The 21,457-nt window shown below is 38.4% G+C and overlaps 1 protein-coding gene across 3 annotated transcripts in view; it reads right to left on the minus strand.

The window, feature by feature from the left end:
• The window catches only part of LOC148369265 (segment polarity protein dishevelled homolog DVL-1-like), a 61,241-nt gene that overhangs the window by 18,464 nt on the left and 21,320 nt on the right, over positions 1 to 21,457 (minus strand). For 2 of the 3 annotated variants that reach the window (XM_088331211.1, XM_088331213.1), the window contains exons 4-11: positions 14,252 to 14,370; positions 8,422 to 8,560; positions 4,747 to 4,840; positions 4,520 to 4,589; positions 3,385 to 3,524; positions 2,742 to 2,818; positions 610 to 677; positions 244 to 531 (exon numbers count right to left, since the gene is read on the minus strand). In XM_088331211.1, the coding sequence (XP_088187337.1) occupies positions 244 to 531; positions 610 to 677; positions 2,742 to 2,818; positions 3,385 to 3,524; positions 4,520 to 4,589; positions 4,747 to 4,840; positions 8,422 to 8,560; positions 14,252 to 14,370 (995 nt within the window). The remainder of the gene's footprint in view (positions 1 to 243; positions 532 to 609; positions 678 to 2,741; positions 2,819 to 3,384; positions 3,525 to 4,519; positions 4,590 to 4,746; positions 4,841 to 8,421; positions 8,561 to 14,251; positions 14,371 to 21,457) is intronic. The other variant, XM_088331212.1, reaches the window with a different exon arrangement.

Below are 21,457 nucleotides of genomic sequence, written 5' to 3' on the forward strand. Positions count from 1 at the left end.
TGTTATTATTATTATTATTAATTTAGAAAAAGTACAAACATGTTTAAAGCCAACCTTGGCCTGGGTATAAAAATATTGTCTGAAATTGAATATTTGGTACAAAAAAGGTTGGAAATCACTGACTTAAGTCACTGGTTCTCATTCACTGCTATTGACGGCTAAAAATGTCAAAGTTAAATTTTATTTGGGGTTGGCATTGAATAAGTTAAAGAGAGAGAGAAAGCATGTGGTCCTAGTACTCACCAATGACCGCATTAGAAATTGTGATCTTTAACCACATCCTGTCCCGAATTTCCAGGCCAGAGTCTGGCAACTGCATAATCTTGACAATTGTCGCCATGTCTGTTTTGCTTGTCGAAAGAGGCAAATCGTCGAACTCTGAAAATAAAGAGAAATAAAAGGATGACCATTTTTGCCCAAATTGCTGTGGCGGTGGTAGTGGTGGGCTATTACCGTAGTGGGGATACGGTCCTGACAGGGCAGTGGTGTGTGAAATCCAGGCAGCAGGGTCAATGGGTCTCACTGGCTCAGCTGCTCGGTGATGATAAAATAATTATTTTCATTTCATAAAATAATGCATTCTCTTTTATCTGATTATACTTGTCTTACCACGTGGGATGGTGAAGTAGCTTCGAGGAGAGGGGTCCCAGCATTTGGCAACAGTAAGACTAATCGGACTGAAAAGAAGAATACAGCTCATTTATATTTTAATCAAATCAGACTCTTTAGTTAGGCTAAGATTTAGGCAGAGAGAATGTTTAAGTGGCTTACAGTTGATATTAATAATATACACGTCCATGTTCAATGGCCATGTTCAATATGTATACAGACACTCCCCTACTTACGACCGTCCGACTTACGAAAAACGGTAGATATGATCATTTTTTTCGGGATGTCGATAAATATCCAGACATTGCTGTTAAGTTAGATTTTGTATTGTCTGCACCTTTTTCCGAGTACAGGATATTACTATAGTGCTTCTTTCCCCATCTACCGGCGTGTGGTGCTGTGAGATGTCACCCAGCATCCACCCCAAAGAAGAAAAAATATGGCTTTTTCTTCCTTGTTCGTGTGTAAACATACTATGTGTACTGTATCTCGAGCGCGCTAATAACTTTGACGTTTTTATTGTTTAATATCTTGTGCAATCCAAGTGTAAAGAAGAGGCGAGACGTTTTTTTTTTTTAAATGAAAGTGGAATATGGAAGTTTGATACTGTTGAGAAAAAGGTTGGCTCGCTTTTTTTCGGCCACTTTTTACCATGGAGGAGAAAGTCGTCTAACTGTTGAAGCCCATCTTCCAACAGTAAGTTAAACTTCTCATCTCATCTCATTAGCTGCACCGCTTATCCTCAGTAGGGTCGCGGGGGTGCTGGAGCCCATCCCAGCAATCATCGGGCAGTGGGCAGGGGACACCCTGAACTGGTTGCCAGCCAATCGCAGGGCACACAGGGACAGACAACTCGCCCGCTCATTCACACCTAGGGACAATTTGGACCAGCCAATCCACCTGAAATGCATGTCTTTGGAATGTGGGAGGAAACCGGAGTGCCCGGAGGAAACCCAGGCAAGCACGGGGAGGACATACAAACTCCGCACAGGAAGTCCAGTAGCTGGATTTGAAGACCTTAGAACTGTGCCGCACACGCGCTAACCACCGCGCCGCCGTGCTACCCTAAGTTAAACTTAAGTTCATTTATTTTATAGACCGTAATATTTAATGAAATCTTGATTTTTTAGTACAAAACAATACAGGTTACTCATACAAACTTTAAACATACAAACTATAGCATTGAAGCAACTTAGGAAAAAAAATAATTTACAACCGATCGTGTGAAACCTTGTTTGTTCGTAAGAAGGGCAGTGACTGTAACTTGAAAATTATAAGGACGAAAATACTTCAAAAATATTTTTCTACTTTGAAACTGACCTATAACTGGTAGAAATCAGTGTATGAAAAGGGGTCCATGCACAGTGTTAACTTACATGAACTTTTAACGTGAGTTGTTAATCCAATATAGACTAATGCCTAAGCAGTAAACTGCATGCACACTTGTGAAGAAATAAAAGTTTATAATTACGGGGGTGATCTATTTTTTTTTTATTCTGTGAAAAAAAGAGGGGAGGGGGTTTGATAAGAAAATAATGTAATGTTTGTGGCTTTTTTGGGGAAGACATTTCTTTTTATTCTGTTTGCTTACAATGAAGAATGTTGTTTTGTTTTACTATATTGAACACCTGCAGAGTAGATTAGCCCAGATGCCAATGTTGACAATATTTGCACAATGTTGTTCGTGATTTTATATATAATAGAGAGACTGTACACTGTTTGCATCATTGTCACTATTGGCCAATCAGGTCTCCTTATTTTGATTCCCACTCCTTTTAGGGTTTATCTGTTTTTTTAACCTACGAGATTTTAATAAAATAGAAAAAGTGCTCGTGGAGGACCTTAAAAACAGGTTGAATCGTTACATCTTCGGGGTTTTGAACGATCCTCTCCTACTCTTCTTGCAAGTTCAAGATTCATTGATGTCTTCTCCCCTTATTTTGAGATGTTTGTCAGACTACTAACTTAAATACTTATTGTATATTATATAAATAATTGTTTAAAAATGATTGATTTAGGGTTTTTTTTCTCCATTACAAAGAATTTTTAATGCAACAAAAGTATTTTTCAATCCACTCTTGTTCAGACCAGAATCGGAATGAAGCATGCAATTGAAGAAAAAAAGTCCTTACCCAGTTTTAGAAACAATCTCTCTTAGGATCCTCACAGCATCATCATTGCTCATGTTCTCAAAGTTGACGTCGTTCACCTGAGCAAATAAACGGCAACGTTTTGAAACGGGCAGTAACAAACAGGAGATCGCATGCATTTTAAGAGGAGGCATCTAGGCCCAATCAGAGGCTTGAAAAGTTATATGCTTTCAGTGCTAAATGGACTAAACTACGTACATTACAACAGTATGCGTCCATCATATAGTAATATGACATGAGAAAAACTATGAAACTTCACAAAATAAAACAGCATAACTTACTGAAAAAAATAGTATGCAATTGTTTATCAATCCTGGCTAAATCATTATATTTTACTAACCTTTGTCTTTATTTTTTTCTTAACTCATTTCTTAACCATCTAGTGGTCTTAAATAAAATGGCATTGTATAACATCTATTTACGATTGAAAGATATAAAATAAGCTAAGACAGATCCAAGTGTAGCAAAGAAAAGCAGCCAAATAGGACAAAAGAGAGGGGAATATCTCTATTTTGTGGCATGGCTACAAAAAGAAATATGATGAATTCTCGTGCTCTATTTCTATATCCAGCAAACACTTTTCTGTTTTAAGAAACTGAACAAATTTAGAGGATTCACATTGTACCTGCAGGAGCATGTCTCCGGGTTCTATCCTGCCATCAGCAGCCACAGCCCCTCCCTTCATGATAGAGCCGATGTAGATGCCGCCGTCACCGCGGTCGTTACTCTGACCCACTATACTGATGCCCAGAAAGTTGTACTTCTCTGTTTAAGCGACAAAGGCAGAATACAGTTAGGGTGGAATACAAATAAGTATAGAAGGAAGAAGCTAACTAAAAGTTCAAAATAACTTTGTTTTCATTGAAGAGCAATACTTTGCAGGTTAATACCCATCCCAGAGACCAGTATCATAATTTTGTTCAGGCTACAGAGTCAAAATAAATATTCAGGACTGCATTTTAAAAACAAAATCATAATGTTGGTCATAAATTTTGATAAGGCTTTCATCATCAAGGCCAGGGTTGTCAAACTCGAGTACGGCTCTGGGGCTGGATCCAGACAATCTGTTCTGAGGCAGGCCAGATCAGTAAAAGAATGTCAACTCCAAACTACTGTACCTGCTATTTTGTTTTCGAAAGGTCCACACACTCAGATTTTTTTAAACACAGCATTTCATTTAGATGATAATACATTTGAATAGCAAATAGCATTGTTTTTACCTGTATAGTTTTCTTTAATAACTATTATAGTCATTTTGTTAGAAATATTTTGGTAAAAGTGTAGAAAAGTATAAAAGGCCTTATGAAATATGGATGTGAATATTTCTAATTAGTGGAGTGACGTGGCAACACATTTAGCTGTACTGAAGCTTTTTTTTCCCTCGCTATCTATAGCTTGGCATAAATTGTAATTAAAATTGTTAATTGTTACTATTGTTAATAGTACCGGTAATAGTATTTTTAAAAAGTACAGACAATGCATGTTTTAAGTCCAAATATAAAATGCAAAACAAGTTATTTGGGCTAGCACATCAACAACCAAAGGGGAAGCGCTCATAAACATGTATAACAACTTGGAATTTTCTAGAAAAATGAAAATAATAATTGAATGTGAGGATATTAAAGCAGAAAAGCTCCTTTTCTCAAACTATTTCCACAGTGGCACATAAAATGCATAATTAATTATCTTATGCTATAAAAGCAATTTACCACAAGTGCTCCATTGAAAATTAATGCAACACCTAAATTGAATAATCTTACCCATGTTAAGTGTGACAGTAATGATGTTGAGGCTCATTGTAGAGTCTGTGATGCTGCTGAAGGATGAAGACTGCAACAAAGAGTTACGGGATAGGGGGCGCAACTTGTGACACATGTGGAAAGTAATTCAATGTGGCACCAAGTCAATATCACTGAATCTGCTCATTTGTCTGTCACCCTCAATGTCACAGCCAATTTGAGCACTAATATGTCTTGGAGGCACTCACCCGATCTATTTTGGCAACCTTGTGCCTCCGTCGTCGGAGCTTGTGTCTGCGCATCAGCTGTGATGAGGTACTGTGTTCTGTTGAGCTACTAAGCCTAAAAGAAAAGAAAAGAAAATGAAATGACTTTTATTTAACCATGTGGCGTTGCATGATAAGAACTGGTGACATTCAGTATTTTCATTTTTCAATTTGAAGGCTGATGCTGGTCCGCTATTGGTTTGAGTTACTGCATATGAAAATGCTGATATGCTACTGGCTGCACTCTCTTCCACAATGACTTTTTCCTCATTTAGTTCGGAATCTCCTGTTTTTCGTAAAGACTTTCGACATAATACTGTAATTTTTGTACTGTTTCTTTATTATTATTACTGGTCCCAAGGCTTGCAACGATGCTATAGGGGGAAGCAAAAAACATGATCACCATGGAAACAAAGTTTGCGATTATCAAGAAATAAAGAGAAGGCACACAAATCGCTACCCCCACTGAGTTGCGTGGCCATGACCAATAGACGATCGGACCTATTATCAAAGATAAGGAGGCGATTAAAGCAAGGAAATATTTTAAAGGAATAACAATCAAATTTTAAAATATTTTTCATTTTGAATCTTCAAATGTTGTGTTCTACCCCGTCTGCACCCAAACTCTACTCCACTAGACAAGCTCAAGTCACGTCACGCAAAAAGTAAATAAAATGTAATTTTTTTTTTCGATATATATTTATTTATAGCTGCATTTTATCGTATACACAGATGTTTAATACAAGTAGTACTTATTATACAGTTGTTTTGTCATTTTAATGTTTTCATTTGGAGCACCTGGGGTCAAAAGGCAAGAGCTAGACAGGTTTCTATAGATAGGTTTCTATCTCCCAATGTACAGCAATTTCACTTTGCGTTCCCCACCTCAGAATGGATACATGTAATATTCCAGGGGTCTACTGTAATGCTGCTCAATGGGATTCTTTGCACATTGTCTATTTGGGTAAAATAATAACTCAGACAAGGAAAAATTGAACAAGAGTTTAACAGGGTGGCATTAGTTCAGGAGGTAGAGCGCTCGTCTTGGAATCAAGAGGTTGCAGGTTTGATTCCCGGCTCCCGGTTATATGTCAAAGTGAATGACATACAACACAATGAATCCTTAATGCCCCAGATAGGAGTTACTTGCCTTGCATGGCTGATGCTACTATTGGTTAGTTAGTGTGTGTAAAGCACATTGTAAAGCGCTTTGGAAGGTCTTCATTGATTTGAAAAGCGCTATATAAGTGCTAACCTTAGTAAAGCCAGCAATTTTTTTAACAGCAGAAAAAAGAAGGAGCTGGATTTATGTTAGTGAAATTAAAACAAACAAGTCTCTTGACTAAGAGTAAAAAAAATAATATCCATTTATTAAATAAACATTTAAAAAAAAAAACAGAATCAGATTCAAATTGAAAGATTGAGTAGGGTGTTTCGACCCTCATAATTTGCCAAACCAAGAAAAACTTCGGACTGCGGAACGGGAGCTCAGTGGAAAAATAGTTGAACTTCAATAACCAGGATTAGCGTGAATATACAGAAAAGGAGTGCTAACCTTAGTACTGCCAGCAAGCTATACGAATTAGGTCGCACAATATTTTGGGGACGTTTGACATTAAAAAAAAAAAAAAAAAGCGTAAAATGAGCTTGAAAACTCATAGGATTGTAATGAAAAAAACAGTATTTGTTTTTAACCATTCAAGGTCATAATTTAATGCCACCAAAGGATGCTTGGACTGGAATCAATTGAAAACAAAACTGGCCATTGAAAAAGATGTGCTCCTTTTAATATCATGATTTGACGATAACAACAATGTGGAGGTTCTACAATTTAGATCACATTGTTCCCATTAGGGTTCACCGGAGTGTAAGTAAGCGTGTCTTCTTTTTAAACATTCAATTACCTACAGTCAACAACAGAAGTAAATCATTATCATTATTGTGATAAATAGTCAAACCTAATGGGTGGTGTGATTGTTCACAGGGAATAATAATTTGTAGGGACGCAGCAAGTATATTAACAAATTCACTATTGGACATTCTGTGTTGTTTTCAATTTTGTTTAACAAATTAAGTGACATGTGTATCAAACATTTCTTCTAATATCAGGCTTTTGAATCTCAAAGAATATGGTCAATATATGACAATATACGTTATATGATTGAAAATAAAATACTATTAACAGTGTCTGAAACTCATGACAAAAAGTTCCAGGACACCAGGGCAGACAACTCTGAAAAGTTGCCTACCCAGCCATAAAGTTGCCTGCCCCATTTTTCACAACTTGAAACACAATAAGATGACTTATCGCAAAAAAAACAAAAAAAACATTGTTGCAAAATATTAAGGATTGATAATGAGAATATATAACAGAACAACACTTTAAAATTAAGTTTATTATAAATCTACTTATAACATTCGTTGCATGGATATGGCATCGCTATTTTGCATCTGCAATCAGGATGTACCTGTATTTAATCATCTTCATTCATGCAATGTTTGCGTTGCATCGTCTGCTACAAGCCACGTGAACTCCTCTTTCCACGATGCTTTTAATGTACGTTTACGTTTTGTAGCGTCATACATTTTGTTAGCTTCTTTCGAATATTTCTTTAGGGGCTGAGGTTTTGGCTTGATTCCTAACCACTTGTCCATTTTTCTTGTGTTCTCTGTGCTTCTACTTTGGAATATGATATGAAAATGCGCAACCTTATAACGCTCGGGAAAGTCCGAAAGCACAAAGTTATTCGACGCAGGCTTCTGATCGGCTGCCAAGTATGCAAATTGCTAAACAAACCAAAATTCTGAAATTTCCAAACTGAACGAATGTTTCGAAATCGGAATAAAGCAAATGTTTGATTTGGAAAAAAAAATAAAATAAATAAAAATAAAAAGAACTTTCGCTTTTTTTATTATCCTAGAAAAAGTTGCCGGCCACCTGGGCGGAGACGTTTTGTAAGTTGTACGCCCGACGTAATAGATGCATGCCCCGGGCATCGAGGCAGACATTATTTCAAACACTGCTATTAATAAAAAACATTTTTGGGGTGCCATTTTTTTTCTTCCCACTGTCCCTTTCTGTGTCTACTACAAAGATATTACTGCAGAAATACCATAAAGATACAACAAAACTGAATATCAAAATGATTGCTTTAAAAAATAGACTTTTTTTTCTTTCTACATCCAAATTCTCTGCCCGTGAGTTAACACAAGGAATTACATATATTTATTATAATAAGTCCTCATTATTATTCAAAGGATGTACAATTTTTGAAACATCCTGCATTGTTTTACTTTAATTCCAAACATTTCAGAACCATTTGATCTAAATAATCTATTTAAACAAAATAACTATAACATGTAGATATCTGCATGTACATTTATTTATGAATAGAATGCAAATGAGTAAAAGTAGATAGTACTCCAGGCTCATTTTTTCCTTTAATTTTTAACATAATGTGGCCCGCGACTCATAAAATATTGCACATCTCTGGTTTCACTGAATACAAATCATGTCATGGTATAATCTACCAACAATGGCAAAACAAGAAGGAACTTGACAGGTCGGTGATACCAGTTGCGTAATGACAGTGAGCCTAAAATAGATCCGCCATAAAATATCTCCTACATAAAGTTGCAGAGCAACTAAGAGCTCACCTGCTGGCATCTTCGTCTTCTTCGCTGTCCACAAACGAGCTGGATTCGAGCTCGCTGCTCATCATGGAGGTGCTGTCATAGCCCATAGCCGAATCCCTTGCCGTGCGCTCCGATTTGGAGTGACCATTGATCCGAGGGACTAAAGCAACAAAATGAATAGGAGGCTGTGAGATAAGGTCGATTGGAAAATATGCATTTACAAGGCCATTCATTTGGAGATACAGTCTATTCATATGTTTATTATATATGCATAGCCCAACACTTTATAATAAATAGCTTCTACGTCACTGACACATCACGTATAAACCGTATAAAGTGTAGATCAAAATTGTGCAAAATTTCAGGAGACTCTTTTTATGTGGACAAAATATATATAATGTTATGTAATCATAGCTGGTGGTAACTACACAAGACCCGATGATATCACATACATACACTGCCAGCGGGGAGGGGCCACCTCCGGGTGACAGCGCATTGGCTGGAATGGTCTGCTATGGCGGCAAGTGCGGGGCAGAAAACACATCTGCTGAGCTGCAGAAAAACATTCCAGCAATGTGGATGTTCCCATCGCAACAAGGTGTATTTCAGAAAAAGGAACCCTGAACCAACATCTCACGTTAGTGTTCAAACACCAAAAGTTGAAGATGCAGACAATTGTCCGTCTCGCTGCATGCTAGTTTCCTATCTTGTGTGGACTAACAGTTTACCTCAAATAAAAAAAAATAAAAACTGGGCCAGCAGCAGCACCAATCCTATTCCTCCGACTCTCCAATTCTTTGAACTCTCCTTGATCATAAAAGGATGATAAAAAACAACCAAAGACGATATGAAAGAAAAAGTCAATGGTTTCAAAACACATGCCGCTCAAACTGACATTGGACAAAGGAAAAAAACAAACGCGCCTCACCACAACCATGAGCCTTCATCCCACACACTGACTCGGGATCAAGTCTTGTCTGTTCGCTGCCGCTCGCAACTATAGGTCCTGTACTAATCTGCCTCTGTCCAATCAGTGCGAAGGAAGGTAAGATGAGCTTTATGATGAGGTGCAGTTCTCACCAAGAGTTTTGCCTCAGGTCTAAAATACTTTTCTGTGTTTAAGCCATCAAAGAAAGCTGTCCCCTCATTTCAAACATTTGTTTCTGCGCTAATCTTTCAATAACGTATCACAAGCAAAGGTTTACTTGAACATCATTAAATTGCATTACAATATCATGCATTTCTCCCAGAAATGCACATCACCTGTTGGCCTACAAAAAGATCAAATCCACAACCAACACTCTGGGTCCCACACCTTTTCCGCCTTCCACAACATTACTCATTGCTCAACATGCCACCACACAAACGGTACAAAGTAATTTATAATATGTTTCCAGCCCTGACAGGTTCAAGCAAACGGCACCCACTCTGTGACAAAATCACTTGGAGCGGGCGTATTAAGTGACCGGGGAATTCCTGCCGCTAACACTGCAGGCGGCAATGCTTCTACTTCAGTTCATGTTATGTTTTCACCTGCCAGCCCTGGGACTGCGTCAGTGTGTCGACAGTGCAAATTAATCCAATTAATTGACATTGGCGTGAATTGATTGGTTGATTTATGAATGGTAAAATTGGCCTCTGCCGCAAACTAATTCAATTTCATTAGCAAAAAACCTTGTGTGTTTATACTACAATGAGGTGATAGTAGGAGTACTAAATCAGCAAGACATAAATAATTAAATTTAAAATATCTAAACAAAGAACTACAAAAGTGAGGGAAAATCACATTCACTGAACATTTGTTTTTGCCTGACTAGTCAGACACATTGAATAAATCGTGTTAGGTTATGTCAAGGGCTGGATATATACATATGCTGACTCTATATTTAATTAAATTTTTAATGAACTCTTTGATTTTACCCAGCCAGCAGTCTCATAGCTCAGAGCGGATGACAGTTTCAATTTGTGAGCAGTTTCAAAGGAAAATCAATGCAAACGAACACACAATCGGGCAAGAGAAACAACAGCACATGACCTTTTCATTGGTACACACTAAAAACGTGCCTGAAAATGAAAAGCACCATAACAAAATTTTTAGAATGCCAAGGGCATATCGAACACGATCCGGGAAATAAGGCAAAATTAATCAGAAATTCCCCATTCAACTGGAATTCAGTTTGCAGAGAATTGACATGAAAAAACTGTGACATTTGCTGAAGGCCATGTCAATCGGGACCAAAAATACATTTTAAGGTAGAACAAACATACAAAAGTTAAGTGGATTTTTGGAGGCTAAATGCAGCTAAAAAGTTGAAAAACAGGATTTCAGAGAAGAACAAGATTATTTTTTATCGGCATAGAAGTAGATGCTGGCTGTTCAGGGGAAAAAGAGAAGTTTCAGGCACAGAAGAAGCTGGCATTTGTTTTAACCTTAAAAATAATCAAAACTTGTTTTAGAGTAATATGCAGCAGAAATATTAATTTTGTTTTTCAAACATGATTAAAAGCTTGGCATGTGGACTCCATTCGTATTTTATATGAAACATTCTGTGATATTTTCTCCTTTAATGGTGAAACATGACTCCTTCCAAAATGTGTACTACGCTCATATACTATTTGTACTACTCTACTATACTATTTGTATAGGAGAAGAAATTAAACATGAATTGTTTTATGTTTGTGATGCATTTAGAAAAAACATAGCTTCATTTAACTCTTCTCTAACAAACATGGTACATAGGCCATTTCAATAAGGAAGCATATATTAGAGAAAACTTTAAACTGCTCTAATTTCTAGAGATAGATGTTTAATAACCTAGTAAGGGAAAAAGGATCAGATTCCTTTGTTATTCCGACAGCAATAAGTAAGCTATTTAAACAGCCTTATTTTACATTCGGCTGTTGTTGAGTTAGCTTTGCAAGAGTTGACGAGTAGTCATCCAATCTGGTCCTTTTGGTCCATCTTTAAAATAAGGATTAGATAGATAGATAGATAGATAGATAGATAGATACTTTGTTCATCCCCGAAGGGAAATTCACATTTCCAGCAGCATCCCTGAGCTGAGAACAATCGAGAACAATCGAAAATAACACGGGAGCTGCTGGAGTGGCTGCCATTCGTGACGGCGCCGGAAGAAAAGATTCAATTTGAATCATTTACAAACAAACAAACAATTGAATCATGTACAAACAAACAAACAAAATATTCATGTTTCAATAAGTGGAGTGTTAATAAAATATTTCTGATACTGATATAACCAGATAAAACTAATTTTAAGTTACCTGTCCAAATGAATGTTGTGCCATCTCACCTTTCCCACTCTCTCTCCTGCAGTTGACTATTTTCCATTTAAAATAAAAAGAGAGTAAATTAAAGTTTTTAAATCTGAAAAGGTTGCTTTTTAATTAAAAAATGTCTCGTATTGACATTTAGAATTAATTCTTTTTGTTTTTACTTTGTAATAGTTTTGTTATATTCATAACAATCAAAATTTAATAGCAGCATTTTGACTTTACTACAACTTAATACTGTATGTGCTTTAAATATCAGTTCTCGATACCTCCAACCACTAACAAAATAGCATCAGCCTTAGGAAAATGTTATATGTCCATCATTACTGGTTTCTTTCCAGAAAGAGTAGTTGCCCGAGTAAAAGGGTTGCAATCGGCATTTTCTTCCTTACCTAGCTATCACCGTCTACAAATAAAATTATTTTCAATGACTTCAAGGTCGGGTCTGTCAGAGATTGTGGATGGGTCGGATGTGACCCTTGGGCAGAACTTTGCTTATCTGTAGGCAAGGCCTAGACGTCAGCCATCAAAAAGGTTGAAAGAGCCATACTGAACCCCAAAAAAACAAAAACCTAATTTGTCTGGAGCTGCAAAAAAAAACTAAAATCCTTGTATAAGCCTTAAAATGAATGCAACACATGCTGTATGTATTAATTGTTATTACAACATCCATTGCAGCCTGGTCATCCTGGAAGGGGAATACCTCATGTGTTGTCCCTTCTCAAGGTTTCTTCATTTTCCTCACGTTGAGGTTTTTGAGTTTTTCCTTGCCCTCATGTAGGTTTTAGATCAGGAGATGGTGTAATAATAGTCAGTGGTTTGCAATGGTCTGTGGTCTGTGCAGCCCTTTGAGACTCATTAATACTAAGGGCTATACAAATAAACATGACTTGACTTGACTATATTAGTCCACTATCAAAATGACTAGATGATGAAGTGTGGGGAAAGAAATGAAGTGAAATGATCTGCATTTATATAGCGCTCTTCAAGTCAATTACTTCCCAAAGCGCTTTACAGTGCGCTTCACATTTCCCAACAGCGGCCTTGTATTGCAGCCATGTAAGACGCTAACCTGCTTATTGGGGGTATTAGGGGTTCAGTGTCCTATCCAAGGACACTTCGACATGTAACACGGACAAGCCGGGATTCGAACTGGGATCCCTTGATCCCAAGACGTCAAATTGTGCAGTAGCTCTACCTCCTGAGCTACTGCACAATTTGACTATTCTGTTGTACTATACCTCCTAGAATTTAACTTTACCACTTTATTAATTTATTACGGTATGTAAGAAATGCAATAAAGAAATTAAATTATTGGTGGAATTTTTATTATTGAAAAAAAAATGGAATATGTATAAGGTGCCTTTTATGTGGGCAACAAAAAGAGTGCAATCAAACACGGCATGCATTTATGAAAATAATAGAGCAGCTTTTTGAAAGGGTAAAATAAAATTAAGACAGTTTAAGTTTGACTTCTGAGCAAATGTCAAAAGAGTCAGCGTCATCTTCTCTCTCTGTTTTGATATAGAATCAAAGCAGGCATTCGCAGGCCTGGGCAACCAAACACAATTATATGCCTGAGTCTCACTACATATATACTGACAAAAATCAGAAGTCACTTAATAAGAACAGTTGATTTGTTACTAAATAAGTGCCTATTACCAAGTGTGTTTTTACCCATTTGATGATACTTCTGTGTTAAATTTGGGTTGTAGCGAGAGGTTGAGTTACATTGTAACGCCGCCCCTGATAAAGGTGCGGAGTTTGGGTTCACACAGCTTGGCTCTAACACAGGTGAGAGGGGAGAGAGGGGAAAATAATCGGAAAATAAATTCTTCTGAGTTTTGCATTGCAGGTAGATTCTCCAGGCAGGAATTCAAGCCTGAGAGCTATGACTTCACGTCACAATATATGACTTTGCTGCAACCTAATACTAGTGAGAGAGTCAAACCCGTCACTTACCGCCCCTCAACTCGTACCAGATGAGCTTCCCTCTCGTCAAATGAAGCAAAGTAATGCTTATTTGTATAGCCCTTAATCACAAGGAGTCCACAGACCACAGATTATTGCAAAACCACATACTATTATTACAACATCCCCTGATCTAAAACCAACATGAGGGCAAGGAAAAACACAAAAACCTCAACATGAGGAAAATGAAGAAACCTTGAGAAGGGACCGCACATGAGGTAATCCCCCTTCTAGGATGATCAGGCTGCAAAATCTAGATAGATAGCAAGAAAAGAGGACACAATTTACCTTGATACCAAGCAAAAAATGAAAAATGTTAGCTAGATAGCCTTCAAAAATGTAACAAAGTAAAAAGCTGGCGTCTTGGGAAACGTTGAAAGTGTTTTTTTTCGTGGTTGTCTTACTAAAGAACCCACATTCAAACAAAAATAGATTTCCCTCCCCCATCTTTTTCAATTTATAAATATTTTTGAAAAAGAGCCAGGGTAGTCAGTCTGCAGCGCTTATGAGCCGCATGCTGCTACTGAGCTGTGGGTTGCTGACCCCCCGAGTTTGAGGATGGGTTATATGTCAAATTGCTCACACTTACGCTCGGTTTCTCTGGCTCTCCTGCGTGCACGCTCCCTTTCCCGCTCCCGCCGGTGGCTGAGGAGGGACTCTGTGCCCGTCTCTGTATCCAGGCCATCACGACTGCTCACCGCATTGGCACTACAAACAGAAAGATTAAGGTTAGGAGTGAGAAACCTGCAACCATTCTGTACTGTTTCTTAAACTCCAGAGGGATCTGCATCTCATATGAGGACTGGGTTTTAAATTCACTACCTCTGGCTAGTGTTCTATGCTCGGCGATGTGTTTTTTCATTAATGACCAGTCGGCGCAGAGAGATTTGTTTTGGACAAGGTTGGCATTAATGAGATCCACTCTAACTCCAGCTGGTCCCTGCTGCATGATTTGAAGCGAGACCGAGCACAAACCAACAAATCGCATTAAAAAAAAAGGGCTGCACAAAAGCAATAAACAGGCCTGTGTTCACTGTGTCAGGGAGGAGTCTGTCGGGGTTATTAAAAGGCCGGAGGGCAAATTTTTACTCAGTCAAGGAGCTGGAGGCGTTTATGGCTCGACAGCCTCCACGAAACGTGAGGCTGGTGAGAAAGCGGCTAAGCAGGATCACTTTATATGCCTGTCTGTCAAGCACACTTTGGTAAACATGTTTCTTCCACAGGCATACATAATGCATGCCTGTCATAATTCATGCACACGCTCATACACAAATGAGCACATTTGCAGTGCATAAGCAGAAGGAAAGATGAATTCTTAATCAGCCAGTAATGATCGGTGTTAACATTCTGTCTGGCACAGTCACTCCGCCTAAAATAACATCACCAGCAACTGCCTGGAAATTAAGGCCCACGGTGTTTTGATGCATTATTATGAGCGGTGGTCTGCAACCACTGGGCTACGGACTGGTACTGCGCCTTGGGTTGTTGTGCACAGAAAGAAAAAAAATGCCTTATTTTCTACTGATACAACACTTATTCATGTACTGTATAGTACCCTATTCGAGCAATCATTGAAAAATCAAAAAACATGGCCGACCACATTTGCCTAACATTAAATGCAACAGGAATTGAACCCGGAATGCATTGGTAAGTGGGCTGACTATTACCAGTTAACTACTAGGGATGTAGATGACATGGGATTAGGCCAATGAGGAGATAATGGTATTAGGCCAATGTGATAATGAGATTTTATCTCATTGGGGTCATGATTAAAATCATCTATTGACAACTATGAACACAATAAATAAAATAACATTTTCAATGTATTCATTTCATGTCCTTTAAAGTACTATGCGTCAACAGATACATCAAAGAGTTGTTTCCCTCGTGTTTGTTTGTGTTTATTGGTATCTTTCAGGACGGTACAGCGCTTAAACATTGTGTGTTAGTCAGATCAGACCTTATGCATTTCCCTATGTCATCTACATCCCTAGGGGTCTAGTGATTACACCAGGGGTCGGAAACTTTTTTGACTCAAAGAGCCATGAAAGCATACTTCGCATTTCAATTATCGCTGGTTAATTGCTTTGAGGATTATGAATTGAATTGTCTTTATTGTCATTTATGTTAATGAATCATTTATTTTATTGAGACAGAGAACACACAGCTATCACCAGGGGCAAGTTATATGTGTGTTTATTGGGTGTGCATGACTGTGTGTGCGTGACTGTGATGGGGTTTTGTATGCTGTCAGTCAAACACCCGGGGCGGGCAGGCGCATGAAAAGTCACCGTCTCCATCGCATAACAAACTGGGCAGCGACTTACAGCTTTGAGCGGCTTGTTACATTGAAAAGAACTTCAGACTCTGAGGTAAGTCAAATGAGCGCAAACAAATGGTGATCACCAACAGGTGCTCCGTGGATTGTTTTTGTGTCTGGGAATCAAGTGAGGGGATGTCGGGGGGCAAGGTAGAGGGGCTGCAGGTCTGGCCTAGTGATATGGCTAGGCTAACAATTCTCTTAAGCCACCTCTGCCGAACCAATGCCAGGTCCATTACCAATTTTACCCAATTATCTGTTGTGTATTTACTTGTAGATCTACAGTTGGAAGATCAATAGTCGGGTAGTGGACAGGGGACACCCTGAACCGGTTGCCTGCCAGTCGCAGGGCACACAGAGACAGACAACTCACTAGCTTGTTCGCACCTAGGGACAATTCGGACCGGCCAATTAACCTAACATGCATGTTTTTGGAATGTGGGAGGAAACCAGAGTGCCTGGAGGAAACCCACACAAGCACGGGGAGAACATAAAAACTCCACACAGCAAGGGTTGATCTCATGACCTCAGAACTGTGCCGCACATGTGTTAACCACTGCTGCCCACACCATATATTTTAAGACAAAATTCAACAAAACCACCAACCCGCTCTCCAGACGAAAGCTAATTCTTCAGCACATATTATTTCACTGAGTGACGTTTGAGGATTTCACAGTTATTTTATAAAAATGTCACAAAATACTGCAAACACATTTTTAGGGGAATGCACTATATTTGAAGAGATCCACCCATCCCTACCACTAACCAAACCATATTGCTCTGGGTTCATGGCTGTTGTTTTTGGGTGTGTACAGTTTGTTCTGTGGGATTTCATCATAAAGTATCTCTACAATAAACATGGATTGTGACATGAGCTTCAATATAAAGGATTCCTTGGAGACGTACAGCCAAAACGGGGTCTATTGGTGTAACAGTGTGACTTTAAACTGTAGATAAAAATTACCCTAAACACTCCCGTCCAAAGGTTTGGGCACACCTAGACAATAGTTTGTCTTTCATTAAAAGTCACACTTTTTTAATTAATCAAATTAGCTGCAAAATAAATGAAAAGTATATTGTCAAAGCATTGAGAAGGTTAGAAAAAAAATTGATTTTTATTTGAAAATAAAATGTTATCCATTGAACTTTTCTTTCATCAAGGAATGGGAATTTCAAAGTGGCCCCAACATTAGAGTTGATTCTGGACTGAACAAACAATTTGCTATGGTCAATATGATCCCCGACACCTGCATTACACATTGGATTTGGGATTATTACTATTAACAACTTTTTAACACATTTACAAACAAAACGAAAGGTCCTCGGTTTGAGACCAGGTATAAACATATGTTGACCTAAAAGGATGGGTGCCACCAGGATGTACTTGGCCCAAGACACACCACAGAAAGTGGTGCCCCTACGGCCTTAGTGTTTAAGGGAAAACCCACCACTATCATTTTTATTATTATTGTTAATGTTATTGTTATTATCACTAATGCTTTTTGAGGATGGGCCGTAATAATGGTGTCAGACATTAGACCGGTCTGTGGTACAAAAAAGGTTGGAGATCACTGATTAAGAACCGTAGTCTTGATCAGCATTATATGACACGTGGTGGCCACCAGGCAAGAACTCCAGCATCTCCATCCAGGGCTAAATTCAGCTATGACCAGTGTTCCCCCTAAGCTGCGCGCGTGTGCAATTGCGCACTGCTCGCACATTCTCAGCGCACAAGAAAATCTAACCAGCGCACAAAAATGAGGGCTACTAATTAAGAAGCAACTTAAGTCAAAGTTACAGTGCATGAAGGTAAAAATAGACGGGTTCCCCTGACGTTGTGTCCTAAATGCGGTATTTTGAAGTCAATGTCTAACGAAGTTGAAAAGTAAAGTTAGTAGAGTTTGTTGAGAACCGGCTTCTTTGGCTCGGCTCACTAAAAGGAACCGGCTCTTTCGGGTCCTAAACGGCTCTTCAGGTTGTTTTTGCTTCTCTAATCCCAACATGACCAAATATTATGTAAAATTATGCACAAAATGACTTAAAGGAATGGGGGAATAGAACAAAAAAGAAAAAAATACCAAAATGAAAAAGTAATGAAAAGCTGAGAAAAAAAGAAACAAAAGGAAGAGAAAAAAAGAAGGTAAAATTTAGAAAAAAGACAGAAAAAAAGAAAATAAATAAATGTTGGAAAAAAGCAAACAGAGAACAAAAAGAAAAAAGTAACAGCTCAGATAAAATAAACACAATGAGATTTTTTTAAAGGAATTTTAAAAAAGTAGAAAAAAAACGTTGGTGTTGCATTCAAATAATTTCCAATTATATCAAGTGAATCTTGTTGCCAACATTGTACTTCCACTAAAAAATGTGATTAAGTACAGTTCTGTATCTTACAACCGACTAAATAAGCCCCCAAAAATGTTAATATTATGCGACAAAATATGTCAGGAAATAAAAAGAAATGGATATCTTGTAAAAAAATTGTAAGAACAAACGATGTTTGTAGGCCGTACAACCTTTGCAATAGTACATGAGTCAATTCATTCAAAAGAGAAAAATAATTTTGCATTGCCGGAAACTCAGCAAAATGTAACTTGATGTCAAGACATGTTTGATAATTAATTATCTTGCCACACTTGGGATTATGGTTGCTCACTGTTGTTTCAAGCATTGCTCACCGACTTTGTGTAAACGCTCAGACCTGTGGAAAATTAGAGGGAACATTGGCTATGACTGCAGCTATGAACAAACGCCCACCCCCTTTGTAAAACCCAGCAGTCCTCTTGCAGCCAGTGCCCGCCTCTTCTCTTTGGGAAAATGGAAATGGCTGCTTTTAATGTCCGTTAATCCGGATTACCGGGCAGAAGCACATCACCCACGTCCATTCTGCACCCAAAACAACCAACTCTGAGCTCATCAAATAGCTCAATTCACACAGAAGAACACGTGAACCGCATGAATAAGGCACAAAAGGGAAATAAAGTGGTAATATTATTTCAGCTATTAAGGGGAAGCTGGAAAGGATGACTATGGCGAGGAGGTTCACGGAGGGGACTTCACTTGGCGGCGAGGAAAAAGGCTCGCCTGTCTGATTCAAAGAGGAAAAGAGAAAGCAAGGAGGGTGGGGGAATATTAATGTGAAGGTCGCTGCACTGTCACATTGATCCGCACAGGGGCAGTAGTTATAAATGGAGTTTGCTAGGAACATTAAGGAGGGTGAGCTGATAGGCCAGCAGCAGAGGGCAAACTTGAGCTGGGATGTTAACTGCTGGAAAAAGACTACAACTGAGACATGACAGATTGCTTGTTCTCAATATAGAGCTCCGGCCATATTGCTTTGGCCCTGCAAATGACAACAACTCTAACCCCTGATACTGCCAGCTTTTCAAGCTATATTAAGAGCAGTTTCCTTTGGAGGAGGTGTGATATTTGCCAGGTATTGGTCATCAGGCTGGCAAGAAATGATTCCCACCTCAGCCATTATAACTGTAAGGACCCTAGAAATGGTAATTAGGATTGTAAAGTTAACAACAACCCCCAACTCCAAATAAGAGGCATTAAATAAACACAATTCTTATAAAATACATATTCTGTCCATATACCTACTGTGCTTGGTCAAAGACTGTAGCTCTGCATTTCCATGGGAAAATGCATCATGTATTTCTGCTGCATAACAACATTTTATGTAATGCAGCAGAAATATATGATGCATAACAACATTGTATGTAATGGACAGATTCAGAATGTTATACACAAAACGCTGAATTAAGGGAATTGTAATGAGACTCTTATAAAAGCAGGCAGCTGAAGCTCTTTTGATTATTAGGTAAAGTATATCACCACTTTGTTCTAGGCTGGCAGATGTATGTGGAGGCACATATTTCAAAACAAATTCAAAAATTAAATCCATATAAAATGAAATTGATTACAAGATTACTGAATAAAGCAATTATGTTAAAAAATACAAATAAATTGAAACTTATATAAACCCATAAGTAAAGTTTATTATTAATCACTATTATTATTACTACTTTAGTAGTTATTATATAGTTATTATTGTAATTATGGCAAGGCCTACCGGAGTTGATTAAGGCTGAATGTTGTGCAACATCGCGCGGACATACAGGCTCTTCGAACTGGCAGGCTAGGTGTGGTGGTCCGCCTTTCCAAGAAGGGACAGCAGAAAGTATGTTTCAAATACATAGGAATCACACTTCAAAGCCTAAGTAGTTAGGCCTATTTGGGGGTACAGGGGACGAGGGTCAGCCAGGAAGTCCGATCTCTGATTCAGGGGAGCAGTATGGTTGTCATCTTGGCCATGGAACTGTGGACCAGCTCTACACACTCTGCAGGGTCCTGGGGGTGCATGGGTGTTTAACCGTCTGGTCTAAATGTGTTTTGTAGACTTGGAGAAGGCATTCAACAGTGATACCCAGGAATCACTGTGGGTGTGCTTCGGGAGTATGGGGTACCAGTCATTCTAATCTGGGCTGTACGGTCCCTGTATGATCAGTGCCAGATTTTGGTCAACATTGTCACCATTAGGTCAAATTCATTATTCTGTCAACCACAAGTTGTCCTGGTCCTGAGGCAGCAAAACAGCCCCGGACCATCACACTGCACTATCATGATTTACTGTAGGCATCATGTTATGTTTGTCAAATGCAGTGCTATTTCTGTGCCAAATGTAACAGGCTGCAAGTTCAATTTTTGACTCATCAGTCTGCATAATGTTTCACCATAGGTCTTGAAGATAGTCAAGATGCTGTTTGGTAAATGTGAGACGTCTTTTTATTGTGTTTTCGTGACAGCAGTGGTTTTTGTTTGGAGTTATGAATACTGAGGCCAGCGAGGCCTGAAGTTCCGTGGTTTAGCCATCGTTTCTCTCTTGGAGTAATCTTGGTTGGTCGACCACTCCTGGGAAGCTTTGCCACTGTTACCAGTTTTTCTCCACATGCGGATAATGGTATAACGGTAGGTAGCTCTGGGTTTCCCTGCTGAGGCTGCTGCCACCACAACCTGACCCAGGATAAGTGGAAGATAATAGATGGATGGATTGATGGATGGATATTGTTATTATTTGAAAATATGAGCCCTAAGGAGAACACATAATGTGAATGATAGTATAGTGTATTTTATTAATATTTACCTATTTTTCTCATTTAAATTATTATTCTTTATATTCAGACATTAATCAAGGACCCATAATAAAACAAATGCTTAATAAAACATACATGGGCACTATATGCTGTTTTGATCATGATTATATTTATTGACATCATCCTTGTTCCTTCCTGATGTAGTCATTATTATAATGTTACTTCTACTACTAATAGTAGAAGTAAATTCCCAAACACAAATGCTTTGCGTAAATTAGCCGTACTTCACAGAAAAAACCTTGTCTATCAAGTAGCCTTTTCACAAATGTTATATGAAGTTTACTTCTGCTCCTGAAAGATTGCTAATAAAACTAAAGTT

The sequence above is a fragment of the Urocampus carinirostris genome, chromosome 3 (genome assembly GCF_059441175.1).
Source record: "Urocampus carinirostris isolate Australia breed hairy pipefish chromosome 3, RoL_Ucar_1.0, whole genome shotgun sequence".
In the NCBI taxonomy this organism is placed as follows: domain Eukaryota; kingdom Metazoa; phylum Chordata; class Actinopteri; order Syngnathiformes; family Syngnathidae; genus Urocampus; species Urocampus carinirostris.